Source organism: Melozone crissalis, unplaced genomic scaffold, assembly GCF_028551555.1.
Source record: "Melozone crissalis strain CALT ecotype California unplaced genomic scaffold, PUWL_Pcris_2 ptg000018l_1, whole genome shotgun sequence".
Taxonomy (NCBI): Eukaryota; Metazoa; Chordata; class Aves; order Passeriformes; family Passerellidae; genus Melozone; species Melozone crissalis.
This window is the reverse complement of record NW_026535796.1, coordinates 12,312,491-12,338,642: the sequence shown is the minus strand read 5'-3', so window position 1 is coordinate 12,338,642 and position 26,152 is coordinate 12,312,491. Positions and strand designations below refer to the sequence as shown.

The following is a 26,152-nucleotide window of genomic DNA, read 5'->3' as shown; positions in this document are numbered from 1 at the left end:
AGCATGGATGCGCTGCTGCAGCGGGCGAAGGGCGCACCGAGCCCTCGCTCCGGAGGTGCCATCGTCCGAGTCCTTAAAGGAACGGCGAGACTGCTCGGCTCACAGGATGGTCACTACTGCCCTGGCAAGGCCCTGGGCCCAGGGGCTTCGCTGCAGCGCTGCTGGCTTTGCCCTCAGCCCCCGCTCCCCCTCCAGCTCCAAACAAGTTCGTGGCTCAGCCCTTAATCTCTGGGATGAAATGTCCTGCTGACACGGCCGGTGCTGTCCCGGGGAGAGCTCCCGTTTATCCCAGCCCTGCAGCTCTTCCCTTTGTTCCCAGCTGGCTTCCAGTCCCCGCGGCGGTGCCAGAGCCACGATGTGTGTGCAGTGACAGGGAAGTGCATTCGGGGATGGCGGGAGACCGTCACGGGCTGCCCTCCGTGCCCGCCCGGTGCGGTGCCAGGGCCGCTGTGCTGCGCCCATGGACTCGGGGAGGAATCCCAATGGGGGAACTTGCCCCCAGTCTTATCCCTAGAGGCTGGCAAGCCCCGCATGAACTAAGGCGCAAATCAGAAGTTGTCTCCCTGCAGCGCAGATCTTGCCTTTTTCAACACGAGGCAGTGCGTGTCACCGGCTGGGACATCACCCGGGGTTTCGCCCCAGTCCCTCCCGGTTCGCCCCTCTTTCAGGCCTCGAGCAGGCAGGCAGCAGCAAGGCTGGGGCACGTTTTGTCCCGCTCTGTGTTCTCTGGAAAAGGACCTTGTTTTCTCCCCGGTACCCGTCTGATTCCTGACAATGCCCCAAGTGTCTGCGAGGACACGCACGTTACTCTGGGTCACGTCCGCCTGCAAGCAGAGCCTGGGCTGCGCTCCCCTTGCCGGCGGACAGCCGAGGACAGCCCGGGCAGAGCCCCACGGCCGATGGAACAGCGCGAAACCAGCCCTTCCTCCTCTACGTGCGTGCGCTCACCCAGCGCCACGGGAACATTTGGGCCGGGCCCAGGCGAGAGCAGTTAGAGGGGAAAAAAGCCGCAGCGGCCTGCGAGAGGCATTCAGCGCTGATCCGTGTCCTCACGGGCCGCACGGCTGCGCGAGGGTGCTCCCAGCCCCGAGGGGAGCGGAACGGAGCATCCCGCGAGCGCAGCCCCGCGCTGGCCTCGCAGCGCGGTGGCCCTTGAGCCCCGCTTTCCCCTCAGAAAGCCAGGAGACACCGGCGGAGGGATGCCGGTCACCCCCGCCACCCCTGTTTCCATTGAGCAACCGGAAGCGGCCAGACCGGGACCGGCGCTGCCCGCGGGGACCGAGCGGTGCGGCCCGGTCCTCCCGCGGCCCCGCAGTGGTACAGCCCGCGCTTCCCCTCCGCAATGGTTCATCCCCGCGGCCGCCTTCCCCCCGTCACCCGAATGGTTCGCCCCGCCCCCCCCGCGGCAGGCGCGGTGGTTGCGCCCGCTGCCGCCCCGTGACCCGCCAGTGTTTCCACAGCGCTTCCGGGGGCGCGGCGGCCGCGGGGTCCCGGCTGCGAGCGGGCACCGGGCGGCTCCGGCCGGGATGTGAGCGGGGGCTGCTCCTACGGTGAGTGCCCGGGCCGGGCGGGGCCTGGGCGCGGGGTGGGGGCCGGGCCGGGGGGCCGGGCCGTGGGAATTGGCGGAGCGGCCGACCCCCGCCCCGGCGGGGAAGTGCCCCGGTCGCTCCTTCAGTGTCGCTCTCATAAGCAGCAACGACGGCAGCAGCTTTATTGGTTTATTGCGTTGTTCTCCGACGGGAGACGCCTCTACGGGAGGGCAGCTCCGGCTCGGGCCGGCCCCGGGTGCTCCCCGGGTTCCCATGGGAGCGTCCCGCGGGATGCAGAAGGGCCGAGCGGGCTCGGGAGCCGTGCAGCTGCCTTTGCTGCGGCAGAGACCCGAATAAATGTACCAAGTGCGTGTAGAAATACAGCGAGGGAACTAAACCAAACCCCCGGCGTTTCCGGCGTGTTGTGTCCGCGCCTGTCCCTTTCCCCCGTCCCTTCTCCCTCCTCCCGCCCGTTCCCACTGCTGGTGTGCACACGCACACGGGTGTTGGAGGAGTTATCTGCTCACAAGTACAAATCAGGAGCTGCGTGCAAGCTTTTTTTTTTTTTTTTTTTCTTTTTAATCGTGTATTAGCTTATCGCAAGGCCACGTTTAGTTTTAACTTTGCCTTGAGGGAGCTGTGCCTACGGAGTGGTTCTAAGCTGTGTCACCGGTGCCTTTCCTTTGCCGCCCCACGTTGGGTGACAGTGGGGTGGGTGGGATGTTTGTAGTTCCAGTCACTGTTTTTCCTGCAGGGTGTTGCCACGTCGTGTGTTGCTGGTGTGTTTCAGGGGTGTCTGTTGTGTTATTTCCTTTCCCGTAGGTCGGGGGTCTTTCTCCGTAGGGCTGTGCACAGAATATGAAAGTGTGTGAGCTTTTTGTTTGGGTTTTCTTGTTTGTTTGGGTTTGTTGGTTTTTGTTGTGGTTTTTGATTTTCCCACAGTCGTTCCCATAAACAGCAGGGGAAGCTGTAGCTAAAGATGGGACTGGTGTGAAAGACTGATGCTGAAAGGGAACTCACCAGTAAGGGTGACTCTTCCTAAGAAAAGAGGCCTGTAAAGAAAGAGGAGGATGAGCAGAATTGTAGTTAATTCACAGCTGGAAGCAGAGCCAGTGGCTGCAAGGAATTGGAGGCTGGGAATTCCATACAGCTTGGCTGCTGCTTTGAATACAGAGGTGCAAAATGCTTAACTGCTCCTCTGGGTAAGATGCTGTACTTTCAAAATGCTTTTGCAAAACCTGTGTGTTGCTTTGTTTGCATTACAAACTCCCTAAAGAGTGCACTGTCAGCTCCTGGGGAAGCTTTGGTGGGCAGTTTTCATCCTGGAATTCAGGGTGGCTAAATATAGGGCAGGGCTGGGATGGGTGGCAGATAAGCACTTCCTTACCTACCTCAGGATTAATTTTCTGTGACTTATCTATTAGGTTCTTATGTGCTTCCACTTAAATTATTGCATAGGCAGTTCTGATTAGTGGTATTTAAGAGTTAATTTTTTTTTTTTTTTTTGTAATTTAAACAGGGATCTAAATTTAGATTTAGGGGACTTTTTGAAGCTGTCTGTGCATACTGGATTGGCAGTGCACAACTCTGGGCAGTAGGATTGTCTTGTTAATCTGAATTATTTCCCTGCCACGTTGTCTTAATTTACCTTTGGAATGTGGTGATGGCAGATAGTAGTCACACCATAACCAGATTTTTTCCAGCTGGGTGCAGCAATGATTTTGACAGCTCTTACTTTCTTTTCATTGACTGTAGCATATGAAATTGTAAACAAAGTTAAATGATTTCTGATGTGTGACATTGCTTTTCCGGAGAGAACTGAATTATTTAGTTGATTGGGGGAAAAAAACAAAACCAAGAAAAAACACAACCAAAACCCCTCCCCCCCAACAAGCCAATAAAACAGATGTGCCAATGAGAACTGAAAGCCCAAATGTTTGAAAATTTAGTAGGCTTAAATATAGTTATAAGTGTTCTTTAGAGCATGATGGCTCAGTAGTGGCCCATGTAATTAGATCAGCATTCAAAACCATCCTGTGAGTAAATTCTGTGAGAAACTTCTTCACCTACAAGTAGTCCTGAGTGTTACCCAAGGAGGTGAAAGTAAATGCCATCTGTAGTAGCTCTTCTCTTTCTAAAAAATGTGGAAGGTGCCTAACAGTTGGTGGAGGAGGAGATGGGCTGGTGCCAGGAGGGAAAGTGCCCGTGCTGGGAGAGGCACTCGCTGCTGCAGAGCTGGGTGGGCTTTGTGTCAGGGAGGTGGAGCTCCTGTGTCCTTTGCAGGCTGTGCCTCCTCCTGATGTTCCTCAAGAACATACTCTTGCCTTCTCCTGTGCTTGCCTTCTCACTGGAACATACTCCAGCTGCATTAAAATACTCATCTGTGGTAATGCATAAGGACTTCAGTTCAAAAAGCTAAATGTTTCCTGAAGTGCTTGTTTGATAAACACTTGTTCTGGAGGAAGCACTTAATCTTCTCTGTTGTTGAAGCCAGCAGAAAGCCCTGTTGCTAATACAGCTTGAAGAAGGTATTTGTAATTGCTCTTTGACTGTACTATTAAAATGACTTAAGGCATCTGTGTGTAAAAGTGTAATCTGTCTTAGCAGCAAAGCCTGGGCTTGCAGCGTGTCCTGCAGCAGAGCCTGTGCTGCCACAGGGACACAGCCCTGGGAGCAAACCTGGCTGGGCCGTGCTGAGCTGAGCCCTGGGGAGAGCACTGGTGCGAGCAGAGCGATCGAACACCTGCCATGCACTCGTTGCCTCTGCGGTTTGATGTTTGTGTAGGGTTCCCTAAGTGAGAATTTGAAAACAGGGGATGTTAAGGAGGAGGGAGGATGGTGCCTGCCTTCAGCCAGCCTTGTGTGCGAGCTGTAATCCGGAGCCTGGATAGATAAACTGTGTGAGTGCGTGAGGCACCTGCCCGAGGAACTGAGGTGGGGGTTGCTGAAAGCATCAGTGCTATTGAGTACAAGGGATCTCTGGCCAGGTTACCCTGCATCTCTGTTCCTTCCTAAATTCCTCTGACAGACTTACAAAGTGGGATGCAGAAGGGACGATTGGTGCATGTGAGAGCTGCTTGCAGCTCAAGTGCTGTATGGGGAGTACTGCACACCATGGCAGTTTGCAAGTGACCTAGCAGCAAGGGGTTGGGTGCCACAAGGGCACGTCCTTCACAGCCCCAAAACTAAAAGCAGCTGTAGTTCCCTGAGTCACATGGCCTTCAGGGATAACTGGTTGCTTTTTAGCAGTCTGGCCTGTTGTATTACAGAAGTGCAGAGTTAAGGGTTGCCTTGGAGGAATGACTGTCATCCCCTCCTCAAAGAAACTTCTTGGTTAACTTAATAATAAAAATGCTTTCCATCTATTTTGTATTTGCTAGTTGTGGCTCAGGGGGGTTAGAAAAATTCTGGTAAGCTAAGTGCTGGAGAAAACAGGGCTTTTGTACAGGTGGGTGAACTCTGTGAAGTGTATCATGAATGTGTTTGTGTTTCACGGTGGCAATTTCTTTGAAATGTCTCCTGTAAAAAAACCCAACAACTGGGAAATGCTGCTTATTGTTCTTAAAAAATAGAAGGAGCCTCTTGTATATAGGTGTATAGTCAACCATGGTTTCCTTCTTTTTTTCTTAAGAGCAGCTGCCCAGTGTGGAATAGGTTGTTTGTAAAATAATATTTCTGATGTGCTTAGAAATCTCAAATCCACTTCATCTCTTCATCGCTTGGTTTCTCCTTGTCACTTCCCAGCCAGCCACAAAAGAGACTTTTTTACTGACAGGATTTGAAGACTTGATTGTTTGCTGCAATATCAGATTTTCTTTAACTCAGAGTTTTGCCTCTGAGCAAAGTACAAGCTTGCATTTGCAGCATAAATATGTCAGTTTAGATTGTCAAGTCACAAGTGCTGATTTGTTCACCTCTGTGCCTAAAGGATAGCTTTCCATGGGGTAGCAAGGCAAAAATACCACAGGTAGTGGTTTTATTCCACTACAGTGAAGAAATGCATGCTTGGAAATGTAGCAAGGTGTGTGTTGGTCAGAACTGTGGCTTGTAGGAATCACTTTTTGAAACAACGATCTTCCTTTGCTGTGAGGACTGGAGAGCAGGGAAACCAAGGTAATGGCCATAGTGGAGCAGAGGCTTATCCATGTTTTGGGTAAGCTGTGGCTGTGGTTGCCCTCCCTCACCCTCAGTGGCTCAGGAGTGCGGTGGCTGGCTGGGTGTGGCAGTGCCAGCCCAGCAGGGACCCGCTCTGCTCTGCTCCCACAGGGTGCCCCTGGAGCAGCCGCCCAGGTTCTGCACAGATCCAAATGCACGGGTGGAACTCGTGCCTGCCTGTGCCCTGCCGGGGGACTGCTGCTGCCAGTCCTTCCCTTTTTGTGTCCTGCCCTCACGTCACCACAAGCTTTGCATTGCTGTAGCTAACTGAGCTTTTGGGAGGATATTATATAATTGAGTTTCAGCTTGAATAATTCATACGTATGGACTGCTGAAACTTGAAAAATTCCGCGTGTTTCTTTGTATTTTTTCAATTACATCATGGAGTGACTGGCTTTTGATGAGTCTGTGTATTTTCAGCCAACAGAAATTGTTTTTAAACAGTTTTTTAAACACTCATGTTAACAGCCACGAATAAAAATGTAAACCTGCCTTTAGGCAAGATTCTTACTGAAATGGTCTACTTTAGTAGAACCTACATTTTTAAGGCTCTCTGGTGCAAAGCTGTGCTGTGTGGCTTAAAGAGGGAGTGTGCAAAGGTACAGATTAAGAGCACTTGACTAAAACATAGTGTTTTGTTCCAAAAAATCTCTTAATATGCAAAATATGTAATGGGGAGCAGGGAGAGTGGGAGAAGAGCACCTGATTGAAACTTCTTTACCACTCTTATAAAAGAATCCTTTTCTTTTTCATATTGAGATATGACACCTAGCTTTAAGTGTCTGTTAATTATATATTTTCATTACTTTCTTATAGAAGCTTGCCAGGGGTCTGTCTGCTTTAATGCTTTGTAGCATTATGTGTTAAAAGCTCTGATTTAATTGTTATTATGAATTTGGATCATGCAACATCTCCCAGTAGCTGTCAGTTTTACTGCCAGTCTGTGCTGATGCACAGCAATTAATGTGATTGCATTAATATGCACTAAATCAGATCTTACCTTTTCCATGGAGTAATGGTTGTGGGGTCTTCAACTCCTCTATTTCTTGACAGAGCTGTGCAAAGGCCCTTTTTTTAAAATAAAGGATTTAAACTACATAGTTTTTATTCTTTTTTTCAATCAGGCAAGGTGGAGTATTTTTGATTCCAAAAACATATTGTCATCCTGTTAGGCTTTGTTCAAAGGGCCTCTGGTCCCTTCAGTTTTGCAGTGAATTGCTGGTCCATGGGATGGTTTTAGTGTTTGTAGGTTTTCTATTGTTATTTTCAGTGGGGAGTTCTGGTTACACCTTTCGCGGTCATCCAGGAGCCCAGGATCCAGCCGAATCTCTCACGTGCACTGATTTTCACAGGCAGCTGCTCTGATGCAGCTCAGCAGGGCTGTGGAACCTCACGCAGCAGCAGCTGCTTGCCTGTGCCCCCCTGTGAGCTGGGGGAAGGCTGCTCAGCCGTGCAGGAGCCGTGTCCCCTCTCGCACTCAGGTCTCGCGGATGCGCCCCACGCTCTGTGCCCGCCTGGTGCCGGCCCTGCCCCGTGCCAGCCTGCCTGCCCTGCTGCTGGAACCCTGCACTCCCTCCCTGCCCCTGCCTCTGCCGCCTGCAGGGGCTCCCATGCCCCGCCATGGACGATGACAGCCAGGATGAGCTGATCAACAGGAACGCTGCTCTGGGAAAGGGCAAGAGGCAGTGTCTGGCCCTCCTCAGCGAAACAGGTAAATGGGGCTCTCTGAGCATGCACCTTTCTCCTTTGAGGTTGTAGATCCTATTGATTTACCCTCAGAAGGCTGGTAAAGATGTATTTGTGACCATTTGTCACCTTTTCCCTGACAATTTTTTTGTTTTGCTTCACTTCGTTGCTTGTGTGTGTATCAGACTGCTGGCATGCTTCCCTGGAGTTTCTCCAGATGGGCAGCTCTGATACTACTGCAGAAATCTGAGAGTTCACTTCATCCATAATGCCTTGATGAGGGGCTGTTCTGCCTGTATGTCTGCATCAAATAAGTGTTTCCTCTCCTCTACTCTTCTGTTCTCTTTTTAAGAAAGCAATGGTGGGAATAGCTGGGATTCAGAGGATGATACTGGTAGTGAAGAGGAAGATAATGACACTGAGGAAGAGGGAGGTGGAGAGGACAAGGAAGAAAGTGAAGATGAAGAAACAGAAGGTAAGCTCTGCTCATGTGCCTTAACAGGCATTTTTTAATAACTGAGGAAGAGCAAGATGAAAGCTGTTCTTCTGGAAACTAACAATGAAATGTAAATCCACAGATGCTGCTCTGTCAGGCCGATGGCAAAATCCTACAGTAATAAGCAAACAAGTAATAGTGCCCAATTTCTAAGCTTTTAAAGCATTTGCATGTTTGAAGAGTGTCTGCTGTCCAAAGCAGTGGAGTTGTAGTCAGCAGGAGTGAACTCTGCCCCAGCATGCAGAGGAAAAAAAGTCAAAGTTGCAGCAATGGCTCATGCTATTTTTTCACTTATGAAAAGCATGTTTGTTAGTTTGCTTTGGCATGGGGCTCTAAAGTGAATGCTGTGATGGGAGTTCTGGAAGTAAATTATTATTGCTGTAATACCTAGGGAGGATGGAAGATGATATGACTAATTTTTATTTGAAAAAGCAGTGTGGATATCATTTGAATTTGTTGATTTTTACTGAAAATGTACTCTGGAGATACATGTACTTCTGAAACTGCTACACTCAAATTAATATTTGGATAGACAAAAATAGATTTTTATCTGCCCTAAAGCTTGTTGAGAAGGCAAGAGCACAGTTTTCCAAGTTACTAGTTACACTGATTTGAACACAGACCAAAAATTGATGCCAGGTGCTAAAAAGCTTTATTAATCCATCATTCAGAGTATTGTCTGTTATGTCCAGACAGGAGAATTCAGTAGAAAAGACAAGGGTCTCATTATCATAAAAAAAAAAATCAGCCCAACAACAGTCCTCCCTCAAAGTGAGTTAGGTTTTAAGTACTTTTTCTTGCTTCTTGAAAATATCAGCTTAATTCACAGGTTTTAGGGAAAGACTAACACATCTTTGTATTTTGTACTAAAAATAAAAATACCTTTCAACAATATGTGCTGAGTGCTTAATTTTACTCAAAATCAAGCTTCTTTAAGCGGTCTCTAAGGCACTTAGATCCCTGGGCTCACAAAATCATACTTTACTGGTGAAATCTTTCATTTGCTGTTCTGCAGTAGAGTGTGTTGCTGCTACTTTTCCTCTGGAATGTCTCTTAAAAAAACAAAAGTTGGGTACATGGTAACTTTATTATAACTTTATTTTTTAACTTCATTGTTCAGTGGTAGCCTAACCTGTCTTAACTGTCTTGTTTAGATAATCTTTTGCTTTTCTGGTGTCTGTGATTTTAATCTCTTGCAAGACTACTTACATTATCAGGCTTTATTTTTCATCAGAGTAATCCATTGCTTTTTAGTGAAGGGATTTAGGAAGCAAGAAAACAGCAAAAAATATTGCCTTAAACTGGGGAGACTGTGCTTGACCCCTGCAGCCTCATAAAATAAGCTTACTTGGAATGTTCTGTGAACTGGACCCCTGTCCTGCCCACCCCCTCTGTCCCCATTGCTGAAGCCCTGCAGCACACACAAGCTGTTTTTTATCTCTCACTTCTTAAGATTGCGAAGATGATGAGGAGGAGGGAGAAGAGGAGGACGAAAATGAGGCCACTATGGAAGGAATGGCTGATTCTTCAAAATCAGCGCCACACTTGAATGGAGTGAGCCTCTCCTCTGATGAGGATGGTGAAAACTGCCCCATTTGCCTCAACACATTTAGGGATCAGGCCGTTGGGACTCCTGAGAGCTGCTCCCATTACTTCTGCTTGGACTGCATTGTGGAGTGGTCTAAGGTGAGCTGTTTTGTCTGTGGTGTCCTGTGGTGTTCTGGTGTGCTCTGCCCCATCCCCTGTGATCATGCTGTTGTCCTGTAATGAGAACAAAACACTGTCATATTGCTATTTGCTTTCTTAAGCTTTTTTAAACAGACTTGGGTTACTGCTCTGTTTGGCAGGATTCATGTTTGAAGTTTGGATCTGTTTTTCTTGTACCTGTCCTGATTTGTTCTGTTCTCTGCAAGGTGTAAGGTCACAACCAAGTGTGTTTGTGGGCATCTACAGTTCTTTTGTTTTTTCAAGTTGAGGTACTAATTTTTCTCTATGCTTGGATATATCTGCATATCTATCTTTATATTTTCTTGAGTTCTGTATTGTGACCATTGGATTGGGATCTGTTGCAACCCTGAACATCTAAGCATAGAAAAGATGCAAAAGAATACTGACAATCGGGAGCTTGCTGTGAATTCACTTTTCAGTCAGAGTTCCTTGCCACCTGTCTAGTTGCCATAGTCATAATCCAGGGTGAGAATTACAACAAAACTTACAGTGCATGCAGCAGTAGCAGTGGTGATTAAGTTTTTAAAAAAGGAAATAAATTGCTCTTACTGAATATATTTTTAAACCATTTCTAGTTACTCATTGTGCAAAGGAAAGTAAATGACTTAAAACATGAGCACTATTTCAAGGCAATGTTTGGAAGAACTTTGATGTTGCTGGCAATTGAATAATAACTAAATTGCTTCAGTAAAATAAATGCTTCTCTAAAAATGCATGTGTAATAGAACATGTTGTTTGTAAACCAGATAAGTCAGTTTAACGTACTTGAAATGTCAAGATCAATAGCTGTTAAAATGACTACTACATTAATTTAATGCTTATTACATTAATAATTTAAGATTACTTTTAAAAATTTGAATAAAGTGATGCACTTATTAACTGTATTGGGAATTTTTTTTTCCTAGAATGCAAACTCTTGTCCAGTGGATCGAATCCTCTTTAATTACATTAACATTCGGGCACGTTTTGGTGGTAAAATCTTAAAAAAGGTAAGCCTTTGACTGTAGCAAACAACCAGGCCATTTGGCACAACATTGTTATTCAAAAGTTTACACTTCTAGGCTGTTTATGTAATGCTTGCTATCTGAATGAATTATTTTTTTCTTATTTTGAATTTGCCTTTTAAGGAACTGTGACTTTTTTTTTTTCCTCCTTAACCTTACTTTCTGCAATTTGTGGTGGTAGAAAAAGGGTGTTTTTTGTAACTGCCTCTTTTGTATAATGGACATTTGACTGAAAACTGTTCTGCATGAATAACCCTGTCTGCATGTGGAAAGTGCCTTGCATTCTTCAAGTGCTGTTAGAGGATGAATAGGAATAATCTAGACTCTCCATGATGTCTTCCTTATGTCCTGCTGCCAGCAATGCTGTGTTGCAGTTGGGTTTGAAGGGGGAGAGAGGCACAAGGCAGTAGGAGAGCCCTGAAGGGCACTGGTTGAGTGTGCCAGTAATTGTTCACAAAAGAACATTAAAGAGTTGTCACTGCTCTTAATTGATATCAGAAAGGTGTTGGTTTCCAGGGGACATTTAGGGGTTTGATGCTTTGTTTTCATAAACTGATGGTTTATTATTGTTTGCATTTTAACAGAAGTGAGAGTTAACATTGAGGTAATATGGGAGGCAGCAGTTTGCTCTCTTTTTTAGTCTCGTTTTTTGCATCTTTTTGTTTGTTTGACTACTTTTGATCTTATTTGTGGATTTTTGTTTTGCCTATTCTTAAAATGCAGTTTTCTACAGTCATTTGTGCCTGACAGTAGACAAGTTAAGTAGATGTTGTCAGGTATTTGATCATGCCCTAGGTGTGCTGAAAGAGCTAAGTGAAGGTTCAGGTGTGTAACAGCCATTTTGAGTCCTCACTTGTAGGTTTTGCTGCAGGTACTATTGTTAGTGTGACGGTGGGTTTTAAAAAGTGCCACGTTCTGCATAAACTGTGAATCCCTGTTTTATGTAGATTCCTGTTGAGAACACAAAAACTCAGGGCACTGATGGAGAGGATGATCCAACGTTCTGTGAGGTGTGCGGCAGGAGTGACCGCGAGGATCGCCTGCTGCTCTGTGATGGCTGTGACGCAGGGTAAGAGGCTGAAATGAACCTGCATGATTGCACGTAGCCAGAGTGTGGTCCACAGGCACTGTCTGGTATGCAGGCTGCCCCTTGCTGCTCTCTTCAGGCTCACCATGTGGCCAGCCATGTATCCATGTGTTCTAGTGCAGACTTCATCCCCATGATGTGATGGATCCTTTCCTGGTCATTTAGCAGTGTTTGTGTGGAGAGTCCTGCACACATCAAGGCTGCAGGGCACCAAACAGATGACCACACCTTCAAGTGATGAAGGTGTTTGGGCTTATCCATGCAACATCTGGGTGTGGGAAGAGTAGAACCTTACATGCTTTATGTCTCCTTGAGGAGAGGATGCATGACTTGTTCCAAGTGACTGGGCAGTAGTGCTGTGCAGGAGAAGTACTTAAGATCCACAGTTTTGGGAAATGTTGAGGATTTTCTTTACAGCCACAGCTCTTAAATGATTCTCTTACTCTTACTTCTGTTTCTGTCCTCTCCTTGATTAATAAAATGAATGTTTAAGTAGAGTCGTGAATATACTTGAACATAGCTCTGGCTCTACTGGTTTTTGCTAGAATTTAAAGCCCTTGGGCTGCTTAATCAGTCTTCCAGCACTGTCACTTTGAAGATGTCAGAAATTACCCACTGAACAAAGAGAGATACTAGTAGAGTATGTAAAATAACTTTTCAAAAATTACTTCTACCAAGCTAACTAGACATCTGGTAAGTCTAGTTTTTTCCTATGTGTTCCATGTCTATACACACTGATACACTGACCATACACACATATACACTGATTCATGTTCGGGGAAAAAGACAAAATCAGGAACACTAAAGATTGTTAAGAGTACCATCAGAACACTTGAGTTTGAAATATTAAGCCAAAACAGCATTTCATACACGTCTCATATTCAAGTTCTTTCTCAATTTCCGTAAGCCTCTCTCAATCTGAAGCAAACTCTGAATTGCTTCAGATGTTACTGATCTCCCTACAGTTACTATAGTTTTTAAATGTATTGTTATTTCTAGTTTGATACAGGTGTTTGATTTTTGTTTCCTTTTCCTTAAGTAAGTTCTTTATATATGCTTGATTTCTAGAGTAAGCAGTTCCAGAAGAACTTCCTGATAAAAGAACTTGCAGTCTTTACTAGCTCTCCATGGCTGAGATTAACTCTAGAAAAATGTAGAATAGCTTGCCTCAAATGCTCATAAGCATGAGCACTGTTAATACTATGTTGGTTCATCAGCTTCATCAGGAAACTGATGTTGTTTCCTGGTTGCCTGTCTCCCCAGCACCTCTGTACTTCTCTTGCCGCCATCAGTTTTGGCTCTGCACATTTCTTGCAGCTTGAGTTCAAATGGCAAGTGATTCACCACACAGTGAGGGGAAAACGCTCAGTTTTCTGAGAATTTTTTGAGCCTAAAGTGATGAAAATGCCATCTAGAACCGAAGACCCTTGTGTAGCTATCAGGTAGCATTGTTTCTCTGCAGAATGGTAGAAGCAGATGCATAAACCATAGTTTCAGGCTGAAGAAAATGAATCTGCCATATGTAGCACTGGATAGAAGTGAAATGCTGTCTTCCCTTGGTAAGGAGCATATTGTTTGATTTTCTGGGTTTGTTCCCCTCAAGGTATCACATGGAATGCCTTAATCCTCCTCTGAGTGAAGTCCCTGTAGATGAATGGTTCTGCCCTGCCTGTGCCCCCATGGGTGCCAATGGTGCTGCAGGTAAGGGTTTCGTGGTAGCCACTCAAAGTAAATATTTTTCTCCCAAGTTGGATAATGTGAATCATGTGGTGTTTTGAAGACATGTTTGACCTCTTGGCTTTATCTGTTTCAAGTTGTTTTGATAAGCATTCTCTCTTGAACCTTAAGATTAGACTTGAACTCTTGACTGATGAGAGGATCTTGTTTATGAAGATTTTCATCTGCAGTTACAACCTGTGGAACTGCTTCTTGTAAGCATCCTTTAACCTTTCCAAGGCAATCCCAGCATTGTAGTGTGACTGCACTGAGTTACATTGGAAAGAATTTATTAGTGTCCTGACCTCAGATTGCCAAGGTAGCAGCAATTCCTGTTACCTAGAAAAGTGCTATACTGTGATAACAGTCTGAAGCAATGGTGTCTGTGCTCATTTTCTTTCGAGAGGGTAATGGCTGCCTGTGGTGGTGATTGGTTTAAGAAAGAGAATGCTGATTTTTTTTTTTTTTTGTCTGAAATTCTTCAAATGATTTCACCTGTAGAAAGACAAGTAACCTCATGCTGTTCTCGTTGAAGATGCAGATCACGTCAGTGAGGAGGAGGTGGCCGCCCTGATGGCCGATGTTGTCCCCACCACCAGCAGGCTCCGCCCCCACGTGCGGACGCGTGCCATCGCCAGGACGCGGCAGAGCGAGCGCGTCCGCGCCACCGTGAACAGGAACCGCATCAGCACGGCGCAGCAAATCCGGGTATCACGGGCACTCCGAGGGGCTCTGCACAGCCCTGGGCAAGGCTCACTGAAACCAGCCCCATTGCAGTAGCTCTGCTGGCTGTGTTGACTGACTGTAGCACAGTGGTTGGTAGTTGTGGAGCTCTTTTAGTCTGAGACGTGCAGTATGTGCAAATGGAGTATGGCACATGACCAAGATGCTCTATTTTGAAATGCTGCAGCAGCTTCCTCTCTTAGCCTGCATTTTTATCACCCCCTGGTGTGAGCAACATTTTATTTTTATTCCTAGTGGCTATTAGTACAAAGTTTGTGCACCACTTCTGGTTTTTTAGCATGTTTATTTGACAGTTGTTTATTTTCTTTTGTCCTCCTACCTCCTTGCCCATAGCAGTAGAACATGTTGACTGCCTTCAGTCCAATTGAAGAGAAAAATTTTGCATTTTTAAGGTTTCTGTGTTTGTGAAAATCAGTCCCTCGTTAGAAGAGGAAAAAAACAGATGTTAGTGTCCTCAATAATGTGGCCACATGAGTTCAAACACATTAACGGTACTAGAGAATCTATGCAGGAGAGTATCCCAAATACACAGGGTCCCTGTCTTACTGTATTAAGTATAGTTTGAGATAGCTGCCATGAACTAAGATGCAGCTCACCTTAAGTTTTTATCACATTTTCCCTTGATTTAAGGACTTCCCAGAAGGCTTTAGCAGTTGTTAAATTCATTATGTCCTCCTTAATGGAGATGATCTTATTTGACTGCCAAACCCCACTGTCTCCAAACCCAGGTGTTTCAATTTTAACTTTAGAAGAGTTAATAAAATAGAAGAAGTTGATGAATTATTTGATTCATTGTTGTTAAGCAATTACAGCTGAGTAGTCAGGGCTATATGTTGAAAAAAATAGAGGAAAATGTTGTCTGAAGTGAAAGACTCTGCAAGGTAACTGTTGTTATTTTTCTTTCCTTCCCTACTTGTTGTTTTAGAAGTAGTGTGGAGTCATTTCCTGTGGGTGAGAGGGGTGGTGCATGGGGACTTTACTATTCCATGGTAGTGTAATCCTGGGAACGCAGCACTTCCTGATCAAGAGCTGTTCCTAGCTCCACTTCTCAGTGTGCAGGGATGATTACAAACTGTACCTAGAAAGGCACTGTTATTTATTGCCTTTGTCTCTGAACAAAAGTGCATCTTATTTTGGCTCATACCTTCAATTGACTGAAGCGTAACTCCACTGTTTGAGGGAGTGTAAGTTGTCCTCTAAGCACAGTGAGAAGCTGGGAGCATGCATGTAACTCTGAAGGAGGCTGAACAGCAAGGTCCTTAATATGCCAGTCAGTAGATTTAAAAATGACATAATTGCTCAACTGGCAGTTTGGTGATGTGAGGGGTTTCCTCATTTGATTCTCAAATCCATTTTATAAGTAAATGTTGCTGATTGTATGGTGTATGTTCTAATCCTCCCCACAGCACGTGCCAGGGTACCTGATGTCCTCCCTTCTGGATGAAACAATTGAGGCAGTGGTAGCAGGCCTGAACACAGCCATCTACCAGCGTCCTCTGGCACCACGCGCTCCCACCAGGCAGAAGAGGAAAACTGGTAAGGACATCAGGCACCTCAGGGGGGCCTGAATCCTGCAAAATACATCAGCTGTGTGCTGCCACACCTGCACAGCTGTGGAGGTATCCCATGTGCATTTTCTTCTTTCCCTCTACCCCCTCTGCCTAGAAGTGTCACGAAGGTGGTTTTTAACTGATTCCTAAGGATGTCACTTTTCCTGCTGTGCTGTTGGTGATGTGCTGTATGTCTCTCTGAGCTGCTTTGTGTGGCCTGCGGGGGACAGGAAGGGGAGTACAGTGTAAAATACAGTGCCAGCACTTAGCCAGATTGTTGGTTTTTGTCCCATCAGGAAGGCGGAAGAAAGCAGGAGGCAAAAAAAGAACTCAGAAGAAATCTGCTGCTGGGAAGAAGAGTTCAGGGACACAGCTGAAGAGGCGCAAGCGTGTGACAAAGAAGAGAAGGGGGAAAAAGACGAGAGTAAGATCACATGTGAGTGAGTTTCTGCCAGTCAGTGCCTGCCTTTTTCAGCCCTCTGTAAAAGCACTATAACATGGGATTCAGCTGGAAGAAATGCCACCTTTCAATAGTAGCAGGCACCTTTCTTTCTGGTGGGAATCTATACAGGATATGTCCAGGGTATTCCAGAAAGATGCTGTATGTGGAAGTGAATTGCACCTTCTATGCTGACATATCCTGTTACCTGGACTGTAGGGATCAGATTGTAAAGGATGTCCTGCAGGATTTGTGTCCTGCCTTGCCATTCAGCTGTAGTGTTTACTTGGTACTGATGCAAGGTCAGTTAAAATTGCCAGCACCTATTCTTTGTAATATTAGGCTGTGGGTGTTTGTGGCTGTGTTGTTGCAAACCCAGTTTATTAGCTGTAAGAGCTCTCAAAATCCCTTTCAGCTGTGGGTAGTGTTCTCTTGTAAATTACGCTGCAGATTACTCTGCACCAGCTTGATTCTTTTTGTGAGCTACTTTAACTAGAGTCTACACCTTAGAGCCAGAACTCCAGCATTTAATAAGGAACCAACAATTTTGAATTGACATTATTAAAGATTTTGAGAAGCTTAATTTATCTGGTCACTTATATCTGATGCATGCAGTCTCAGCCATAGCTAAAAGTTTCATGAATGCTTTTAAACAAACATAGACAATAAATGCACACCACTTGTGCTGGTGATGGTAGTAACCTGATGACTGTACACAGCTTAAGTGAAGAATTTGGGGCTTTAAACACGAATTTACCTGCCCTAACTTAAATAACCCAATCTCTTTGTCTGTGCAGGGAAAAAATGAGGTTACTGCTCGCTCCCGTATTGCAAGAACCCTTGGTCTCAGTAAACCTGTGCGTGGGGCCTCACTTCCTTCCATGTACAAACCAGCTGAGCCCTCACTGGGGCTGATGAGAGCAGATATTGGTGCAGCTTCTCTCTCTGTGTTTGGAGATCCATATGAGTTGGATCCTTATGAAAGGTGAGAGATCTCTGGATTGTGATCGGGCACCTGGTAATTTAACAGCTGTTGGGTTGTTTGTGCACACAGCTCCATGCAGAGTGTGAATCTCACATCTGAAGGCAGCTTTGGGTACACAGCCCATGGTAACCCATAATGACCTGTTCGTTCTTTCCTTCTGGGCTGAGTTACTAAACTTGTAAGGAATCAGCCTCCTCTAAAGTGTTTTTCTGAAATAATCAGCCTCCTGAAAACTTCCAGTAAGATCTGTGGGTTCTTGAAAGGTTAGAATCTGAAGAAGTCCAGTCCTAAAACCCACAAAATTAAATGGAATCTTCCATGTTTCTCCTTTTCTTACCTTCACTTTTCCAGACACTTCAAATTCAGGAGAAATCTTACTGTGCCAAATCTTACTGTGCCATTGATGCCACTCATAAACTTTGAATTTTTGGGGAGGGGGGAATCTGAAATTAATGTTGGTGAAATTTAGTTTTCCACCGAATACTTCTTTTTGATACTTTCATAAAAGAAAATTGTCCATTTTACATTTTTGATGTGAAAATATACACTTGAGTCTCTGCTGTTTGAATCAAGCTGTTCTATTTAGGCAGAACAGAAAATAAGTATATTGTACAAATATTTTTTAATATATCATGATAAAACATATGATACTCTCTAACTGTATCTGTCATAGTGGTATCATCTCTTTGATGTGAAAAACATTTCAGACAATTTCAGGGTTCATGTTTTATCACAGTAATGAAGAGTTTCCAGCAAATCCAGATTCACCAGTGAGTGCCAAAAGGAGAGTTCTCTCCCAGTCAGCACTGAGGTCTCACCGTCCTGTAGCTAGACCTGTTTCTGTGGGACTTCCCAGGTAAAAGTCCATTGCTATTTTATTATTCTTAGTTGTCTAATGACCCTAACAGAAGAATGAACCTAGTGATCCTCTTTGTTTAACTCTTTTCTTACCCTATCTTCTAAAAAGTGCATGTGTGTATGTGCATGCCTGCACAATTTATTGTAGATAAATATATTCATTATAGATAAATAACCACATCAATTTGTGCAAGAATTCTTTTTATTTTGAACACACAGACTCTTTCATCATACCTTTAACATTTCTGTTGAAATTTAAAATTCATATTTCCACCCTAATCCAACTCTTCTTACTTTCTGGTTTGTGACTATTTATTAACCTCATTAGTATGTTTTAAATTCCAGTGTCATTAACCTTTAAAAAACCACTTGCTTCTTCGAGAGGCCTGGGGAATCCAACTGCACGTCCTGGGGATGTGAGGGCTGTACCCACCTCACCCAGTTCTGCTGTTTGTTGGAGCTCAGAAAATTGAGGAGAAGCTTGCTTTGACCCTGCAGTTTAACAGTGGCTTTGCTGTGTGTTGCCAGCCTGCCAAGGCCAGGGAGCCCTGGCTGCCCCCCACTGGCAGCCACAGTGAATTTTCAGGGCTGAGGGATAGGACACAGGGAGCTGGGAGCATGATGAGAAGAAAAGGGATGAGGAAAATCACTGAGGCATGTGCCAATAGAGTCACAGAAAACTGCAAGGCTGAGGGAGCTGAAAAGAAGAAAAAAGGGAGCTCAGCTTAAGTGGTTAAAAGGTGTGAAAGGGTTCCATAGCTGCCCTCTAATGCGTCTGACTTACAGTGAAAGTTAGTGTCTCAGGATTAAGGCAGTCTATTTCCATGATAACTTGGTTTCAAACCTGAAGGGAGCCTTTCAAGAAGCTTTCCATGTCCTCAGAGTTATTTGAGTAGCATATTGTTTAGAAGATAGAACTCTCTAGCTGATACTCAGCTCATCTAAAGGCTCCATTGGTCTGGGCTACACTGAGTTTCCTGGTCTGGCCTTAGCAGCTTATTCCTTTAGTGTTCCCATTTTGCCTCTGTGTTGTATGTTAATAGAGATGCTTGGTGTACATTATTTTAATAAAGTTTACTTTGTTGTCATACAGAAATGAAATCTAGCTCCCTCAAAGAGCTGGGTCCCTTTAGAAGTTTGTTTTTTAGCAAACTCAAACAAAACAACCCCCCCGATCCCATCAACACAAAAGCAAAGGGAGAAAAACTGAAACACCAGAAGCAACACCAGAAACACCTTATCAGTCCATATTTCAAGAACTGAGAACTTAAACCATCTTCATAAGATTGAGCAAAGCATAACAGAGAGTGTTTGTGCTGTCCCGTGTGTGGGAGCGTTGCCGTTGGTTTTCAGTGTAATTGCTCTATGCCATGCTCTTAGCTACCCCCACCAGTGGCACCTTGTGGTTAAACACTGGTTCAAGCTCTGTCATTTTTTTTTAGTTTGAAGTGTAGGCCTGAGGAATACTTTTGTGTTTGTGATTTAGTAGGGGCAAGAGAGGCAACTAGGATAGAAATAGCTCTGAAGTGGTAATCAGTGGTTTAAACTCCAAAAATGCATTTTAAATGCACTGGAAAGTTAGTCTTGATATATAACACAGTGAGCACCAGCATTTGCTAACCAAAAGTCTCAGATATGATTACTTTCTTATCTTGTGTTACTCCTGTGGGAAGTCAGTAAAAGCTTCACCTTCTGTTTGTCAGAGAAACATGGGGACTGAATGACTCTAGTGAAGCCAAAACTACAAGTGAACTTCCCTGGCTGATCTCTGTTTATGCCCTTGACTTTGGTTTCTTTTTAATGTAATGTGTGTGTATAGAACAAGTGCTGTAAGAGTAAAGGAAATGTAACCCCTCTGAAACATGCAGAAGCAGCGTGCCTGCCTTGAGTCCTGATCAAGAAGCAGAAGCTGCTCCTGTGCCTGATCTGTTGGGAAGTATCCTGTCTGGACAGAGCCTTCTCATGATGAGCAGTTCAGATGTGGTCATCAACAGAGATGGTTCACTGACAGCAAAGAAGGAAGGTAAGGACTTGGCACATCACAGTGCCATTTGCCTCTTTGTTTCATCCACATCTGCCCTGATCCTACAGGCTGCATAGCTTTGAGCTTGGGGATACTCTTACTGAGCCTCAGAATATGTAGGATAGATTCAGTAGCTGCCAACAGTCATCTGTTTTATAAGATGGATGTTCTGAAATAGTGTTGCTTGTCTGTGTTTAAATGAGACCTGAGATGATACTGGAGGATCTTATTTTTAATGCACGGTTTTCTTTTTTCAAAAGAGCTGCACGGTGATTTCGTGCTTTGCTTCATTATAAAAAATGTAGGACTGGATAGACCAGAGTTATCTTAGGACCCAGTTTTTCTGGCATGTGTCATGCACTGCTGCCATGCCTGTGATCTGTACTTCAGTTTGAAGAGCAGAATGAAGGACCTTAGCAAGAAATTTCTTTGCAAAAGTAGAGTTCTAAATATATGCTATCATCTCCAGCTGTGTCCTCCCTTGGCATGGTATTACTAGAAAAGAATCTGTTCAAATTGAAACTTAGAGCTTTATTCTTAAAATAAGTACCTCTAACATCCTCTCTTATAGTCATTTTTGTCAATCAGCAGCTACAGGATAATAAGCACTAATCAGGTGATATCCACAGAACAGAATAATTTCATTCCTCAATGTTAGTGTTTGCCTCAAAGATGTGGTGTGTGGCACTAAACTGTGAGTACCTGACCAAAAGAGCTGTTGGACTTCCTCATTACTGTGTGGCATATCTGCAAACCACAGTGGAACTTAAAATAATTAGCTCAGTACTTCTGTTAACATTGGCAGAAAATGTCTGGATGTGTCCTGCAAAGCTGAATTGTCTGTTTGTGTGCCATAGCTCCGTTTCACAGAAAATCAGGCGGTGACTCCAGAGTGGAGGATGGTTCAGGGCATACCAGCCCCCCATGTGCAGCGCTCTCAGGGACCACAGCAGGCAGCTCCATGGCCAGGCCTTGCGTCTCCTCGGGACTGGGTACCCGCTCCACAGCCTTGCTCTCAGCACCCTCGCTGAGCAGGAGTGAGTCTGCAGCAAGCCCTGCACAGACTGCACCGGAAAAGGCAGCTGTAAAATCAGAATATTCAATGACACCCAGGTCTGTCCAGACTCAGAATACAGCGACTTTGAGCAGGCATGGCTCAAAGTTAGATGAAATACCCAGATGTAATGGAAAATCTAAAAACTTTATACCCACTGATTCGTCTTCAAAGCCCCTGAGCTGTAACTTGAATTCTGGCTCAAAAGCTGTAACTGTGAGGCAGCCAGTAAAACCACCTTCCCAGAGAATTGACATCTTTGAGCTTCCCAGGATACCAAAGATTAAAAAAGAAACCAGCAGCAAGCAGGTGGAGCCGGAACCTGCAGGAAGCCAAAGCTGTAATATCCCCAGCTCCTGTATAACCCAACTGACTGGCAAGGAGAGCACTAATCAGCCAGGAAAGGGTAGCAGGGTGGAAAGTCAGAAGTCAAATTCCAAGGAACCTCAGCAACAGGCACGTCCAAGCGGGGTGTCTTTCTCCACCCATCCCGGCAGCTCTAGCGGTTCATCGCTGCTGGGCACTTCGAGGGGCAAAGGCCCAGGCTCTTTTGAGAGTTTTAAAATCAATATTCCTGGGAACACAGGACATTCCAGCAGGCTGGCTAACCCAGGATTTTGTAATACCTTCCGCCCTGTGGACGATGAAGTGCAGCAGAAGGAGAGTCCTTCACCGCTTTTCTCAGTGAAGAAAAAGCAGGTCAAAAGTGAAATCTATGATCCTTTTGAGCCAACAGGATCGGACTCGAGTTCAGCAAACAGCAGTCCTGAAAGGCTTGGCTCAGGGATCCCACTAACTAATATCACCAGGACTATTTCCATTGAAAATCCCAAAGTTCAAACATTTCAAACTGTCCGTCGTTTCACCCCATACAGGGTAGAAAATATATTTGGATCTGGGACTGACTCTGACGTGCCATCTAGTAACACAGAGTCTCGTGATGAGGTGACAGTGGCAAGCAGGATTGTAGAACAGATCTCTGATACAGAGGAACAAGATAATGTGGATGAGGAAGATGTCCTGAGCAGTCCTTGCACTTCATCTGGTGTTAAGGAAGTTTCTAATACAAAGTGTTTAAAGGAGGAAAGCAGAGAAGGACCCAATGTCTTCTTTAATGCTGAGGAATTGATTAGACCTAATATTAATGTAAAAATAGAACCAGATAGTCCCTCAAAGAGTGATGAGCAGCAGAAAGTCCAAAAAGTAGAACAAGCAGAGAGGCGATCACGTTCTAGATCCTGTTCAAACTCCAGCTCCCGAAGCAAGAAGAAGATGAAAAGGAAAAAAGCACTTGTCAAAGAGCATAAGAGATCACGTTCAGAGTCAAGAGATAGAGCACACTCAAGGGACCGAAGCTCCAGATCTACCTCTTGGTCAGGTGGGGAAGAGCACAGCAAAACACACACGTTAAAATCCAAGAGCAGGAGGTCTTCTACTGACCGTTCTAGCAGTCACGAACGATCAAAAAAAAAGAAGACAAAGGATAAAAGCAAGGATAAAAAGGCAAAAACTTCTTGGTCTAGGGACAGAAGGAAATCTAGGTCACATTCAGGTACTCCTGGAAGTACTTCTGATTTTTATGAAAATAGGAAAAAGAAAAGACGCTCTCGCTCAAGATCAAGGCGCAGGGACCGCTCCCGGTCGAACAGCGCTGAGAGGACTAAAAGGCGGAAGCACAGGAGGGACAAAAGCTACGAGAGGTATGATAAAGAAAGTAGTTTGAAGTCAAGGGACAGAAAGAGATCGAGATCCAGATCTCGGGAGAGGAGAAAGTGGAGATCTCGGTCTCGGTCTGCGTCTCGATCTTGGGAGCGCAAAAGCAGCAAATCGAAGGAAAAAAGAGCGCGACCCCGATCACGTTCCAAAGAAAGGAAACACAGATCGAAAGAGACCTTGCTTCCTCCTGCACCAGAAAAGGATCAAAAACCTCCAGCTGAAAATGTGACCAGGTGTCTGGAGCAACCCCATTCTCTGAAACAAGAGCCAAAAGAGGAGCTAGTACTAGAAGGGCTTTCCATAACCATCCAACCAAATGTCAAACTTGAGGAAATACAGACTGAGACCCCAGTTCAGCTGAGAGAGGTCCAAGAAACTATAAAGCCAGAGCCCATCTGTCAGGAAGTGAGCAGTGAAACTGCATTCCCTGCGCCAGAGATCACAAACATTTGTGCCCCAATTGGCAATGTGGATTCTTTTGCTGAAACAGACTTAATAAATAGTACCGATGCAGCTGTGCTTGGTAGCTGTAGCAATACAAACCTAGAGATTACAGTTAAAATAGAAAATACTGCATTATGTCCATCTCTGATGGAACAACCACCAAAGAAAGAAGTTATCATGCATGTTCCAGTTGAGGCTGCACCAATTCAAAGCTCATCCAAGAGCAAAGTTGCAGATTGTGTGAGGGAGGTTAAGGAGGAGTGCCTTGTCTCCAATGAAAATACAAGTAATTTCACTAAACCTGAACTGGAAGTGGTACCTCAGGGTCCTGCCTTGAAATCAAAAGCACCAGTGAAAAGAGTTACCTGGAATCTTCAAGAGGAGGAAAGTGGCACATTGTCTGCTGGAAAAGCTCCAAGTAAGTTTCTTTTGGGAAACAAACAGCAGTTGAACAGGCTGTATAAGGCTTAGGTTTTTTGGTGCCTGGCCAAATGTGGTTGTAGTGTCAGAGCTCTGTCATCTGAGCTGGGATGATGCTGTGATTTGCAATCCTGAGAGCTGGCATTTTGCACTGGTTGAAATCACGAGGTGAGTTGTGTTAATGAATTGGAGAGGACGTGCTGTCAGCACAGCTCAGCCAGTGGCAGCTTGTTCGCTCGTGAAACACGTGCAGCAGCCCCATCTCTGAGCTGGCAGCCCATGTCCCACCTTTCTGCGCTTAACTGGAACGCTTGCTTTGCCGTCAGACTTCATGAATGTTTCTCAAAACCAAGGAGTATGACAGGTCTCTGTAGCTCACTCCTGTAAATGCTGCTAAACCAAAACTGCCAGAAACAGTTTGGCTTGGGAACCTGTGCTGTTTGTGTTGACAGAGTTGCCTGTGTTGTTCTTGTTGGTTACTCTCAACAGAGAACCCAGTAGAAAGCAATTGCTGAAGGGGATGAGAAGTTCTCTATCATCAGAAGCTTTAAAATACGAATACTAAAAAATCCTTTTATTGCTAGTTTTGTTGTTAGATGCTTTTTATTTAAATTCTTAAAATAGAATTGGGTTTGAATCTTTGACCAATTATTTTGTTCTTTGTTAAGATGTTTTCTTTTCCTTCCCTTGGGATACCTAGGGATGCCGTTGTACAAACTGCAGCGAGCAAAAGAAGGGGCCTGGAAAGCAGAGGACTTGAACCAAACGTTAAATCAGGTGCAGTTCAATGAGCCTCCTCCAACCAATTATATGATTCCCGAGCCTATGTTTCCTGATCTAGATTCCTCTCAGGTTGGTTCCTATTCCAGCACCCACCTGTCATGGAAGGCATCCCATCTCATCTGTGCCCTCGTTGTGCACCACTCTCCTCTCATGGCAGTGTGCCTTCCTCTGCGTGTGGTACATTTCACGTAGCCTCTACACCTCAGCAATCCTCCTGTCATTTAATCTCTCAGGTGCTCCTTACAGTTGAAGAAATGTATCATCTTTAATTTGGCTCTGTACCTGCAGCTTCTGCTTTCAGCACTAGCTTGCAGAAGGACAGTGCTGCTTGAGAAACTATGAGCTTCTTCCTGACTGTGATCAGGCTGTAAATGTTGGCTTGGTAGCCTTGGTCTGAGCCATCAGTCTGTGCTGCCCAGCAGCTAAAAGGGGATTGGGGCTGCTGGTAGCTGGTGGTGGATAAAGGTGCTCTGAGGACCCTGCTGTGATGCTGTGTGTTGTCAGCACAGGCCTTGACAGAGCGGTGTCTGTTCCACAGGTGTACTGCCAGAACATCCCTCTGGCAGCAGCCCTGCCCTCCAGCCTGCCCCCGTACGCCCCGGTGAGCCAGCCCACGGTTCAGTTCATCATGCAGGGCAGTCTGCCAGCTCTGGGCTGCGTGGCAGGACAGAGCCTCACCCCAGAGCCAGGCAGCCTGGCTACAGCATCCGAGCCAGGAATCCAAGCTGCTTCTGTTGGAAGTGCAGAGGAACAGATCAAAGCACCCAAACCTCCAGTGGATAAAACAAAAAATGAGGAGGTGAGTGAATGCATAAAATTAATGAGCTGTTTATTTGAACTTTTTCATTTGGAAGATTTTTAACTTTCTGTACTGTATGTTCCCAGCCCTGCTGGTTTTGGTGACTGACTGTGCTAACCGAAGAGCAGCAGGCAATCCTCTCCTTGAATTCATTTGGGATTTATTTCATTTCATCTGCTTTCTATTGGTTCATCTCAATAGGACATAGAGGGATTAAAACATCTGAAATACTTTCTTAAAGTTCTGAAAATTTCTTATGTGAATATTTGGAGGGGACTTTCCAGAAACCACAGTGTCCAAGTTTCTCTAAACACTTGGTTTTCTCATTTCCCCTCCAGCTTTGAAATTAATGTCCATTCTCATAATAGTCCTATAAAGAGGTAGAGCTGTATTTTGTTCCTTATCAGCACTGAAAATGCAAAGGTAGTAAAACACTGTGGAGATCTTTCGGTGCAAGTCCCTTGCTGCTGAGTTTTAGGTTTGCTGAACAGACCATCTGCTCTAGGCACAGTGGATGCTAACACAAGAATGAAAACAACTTAGGCTGTTATTTTGCTTCATACCATAGAACCAAATTGTAAGATGCATTTCACTCTGAGCCTCCAATTATGAGCAAGTTTTTATAAACTTGTTTTGATGGCACCTGTAATCATTACTTCATAGGCAACTCTGCACTTTTCACATTGTCTTTAGAGCTATCTGAAGCCTTATATTCACAGTTGTGGTTTGCTGCTTTTAGAATCTGATGCCTTTTGTTGGATGTATGTTTAATTTAGAGCTGTTGGAAGGAAGAGAGGGGACCAAAACCAGGAAGTCCACATTGTAGTCACTTGCTTAAAACACATGTTACATAAAGCAAGGGCTCCTCATAGCACAAACTGGTATTTGTTTCAAGACAGTAATTGACAGTAAAGGAAATCACTTTGAGGTGATTAC

At 45.1% G+C, this 26,152-nt stretch overlaps 1 protein-coding gene across 2 annotated transcripts in view; it reads left to right on the top strand.

The window, feature by feature from the left end:
* The first annotated feature begins 1,471 nt into the window (after positions 1-1,471).
* The window catches only part of PHRF1 (PHD and ring finger domains 1), a 28,395-nt gene continuing 3,714 nt past the window's right edge, over positions 1,472-26,152 (top strand). Inside the window, exons 1-16 of one of the 2 annotated variants that reach the window (XM_054275050.1) lie at positions 1,472-1,550; positions 7,166-7,395; positions 7,723-7,845; positions 9,320-9,552; positions 10,500-10,583; positions 11,546-11,667; positions 13,289-13,386; positions 13,937-14,109; positions 15,552-15,681; positions 15,992-16,131; positions 16,932-17,119; positions 17,856-17,975; positions 19,846-20,000; positions 20,858-23,632; positions 24,335-24,411; positions 24,956-25,216. In XM_054275050.1, coding sequence (XP_054131025.1) covers positions 7,305-7,395; positions 7,723-7,845; positions 9,320-9,552; positions 10,500-10,583; positions 11,546-11,667; positions 13,289-13,386; positions 13,937-14,109; positions 15,552-15,681; positions 15,992-16,131; positions 16,932-17,119; positions 17,856-17,975; positions 19,846-20,000; positions 20,858-23,632; positions 24,335-24,411; positions 24,956-25,216 — 4,770 coding nt within the window. In that variant the 5' untranslated portion in view covers positions 1,472-1,550; positions 7,166-7,304. Of the gene's footprint in view, positions 1,551-7,165; positions 7,396-7,722; positions 7,846-9,319; positions 9,553-10,499; positions 10,584-11,545; positions 11,668-13,288; positions 13,387-13,936; positions 14,110-15,551; positions 15,682-15,991; positions 16,132-16,931; positions 17,120-17,855; positions 17,976-19,845; positions 20,001-20,857; positions 23,633-24,334; positions 24,487-24,955; positions 25,217-26,152 lie in introns of both variants that reach the window. The other variant, XM_054275049.1, reaches the window with a different exon arrangement.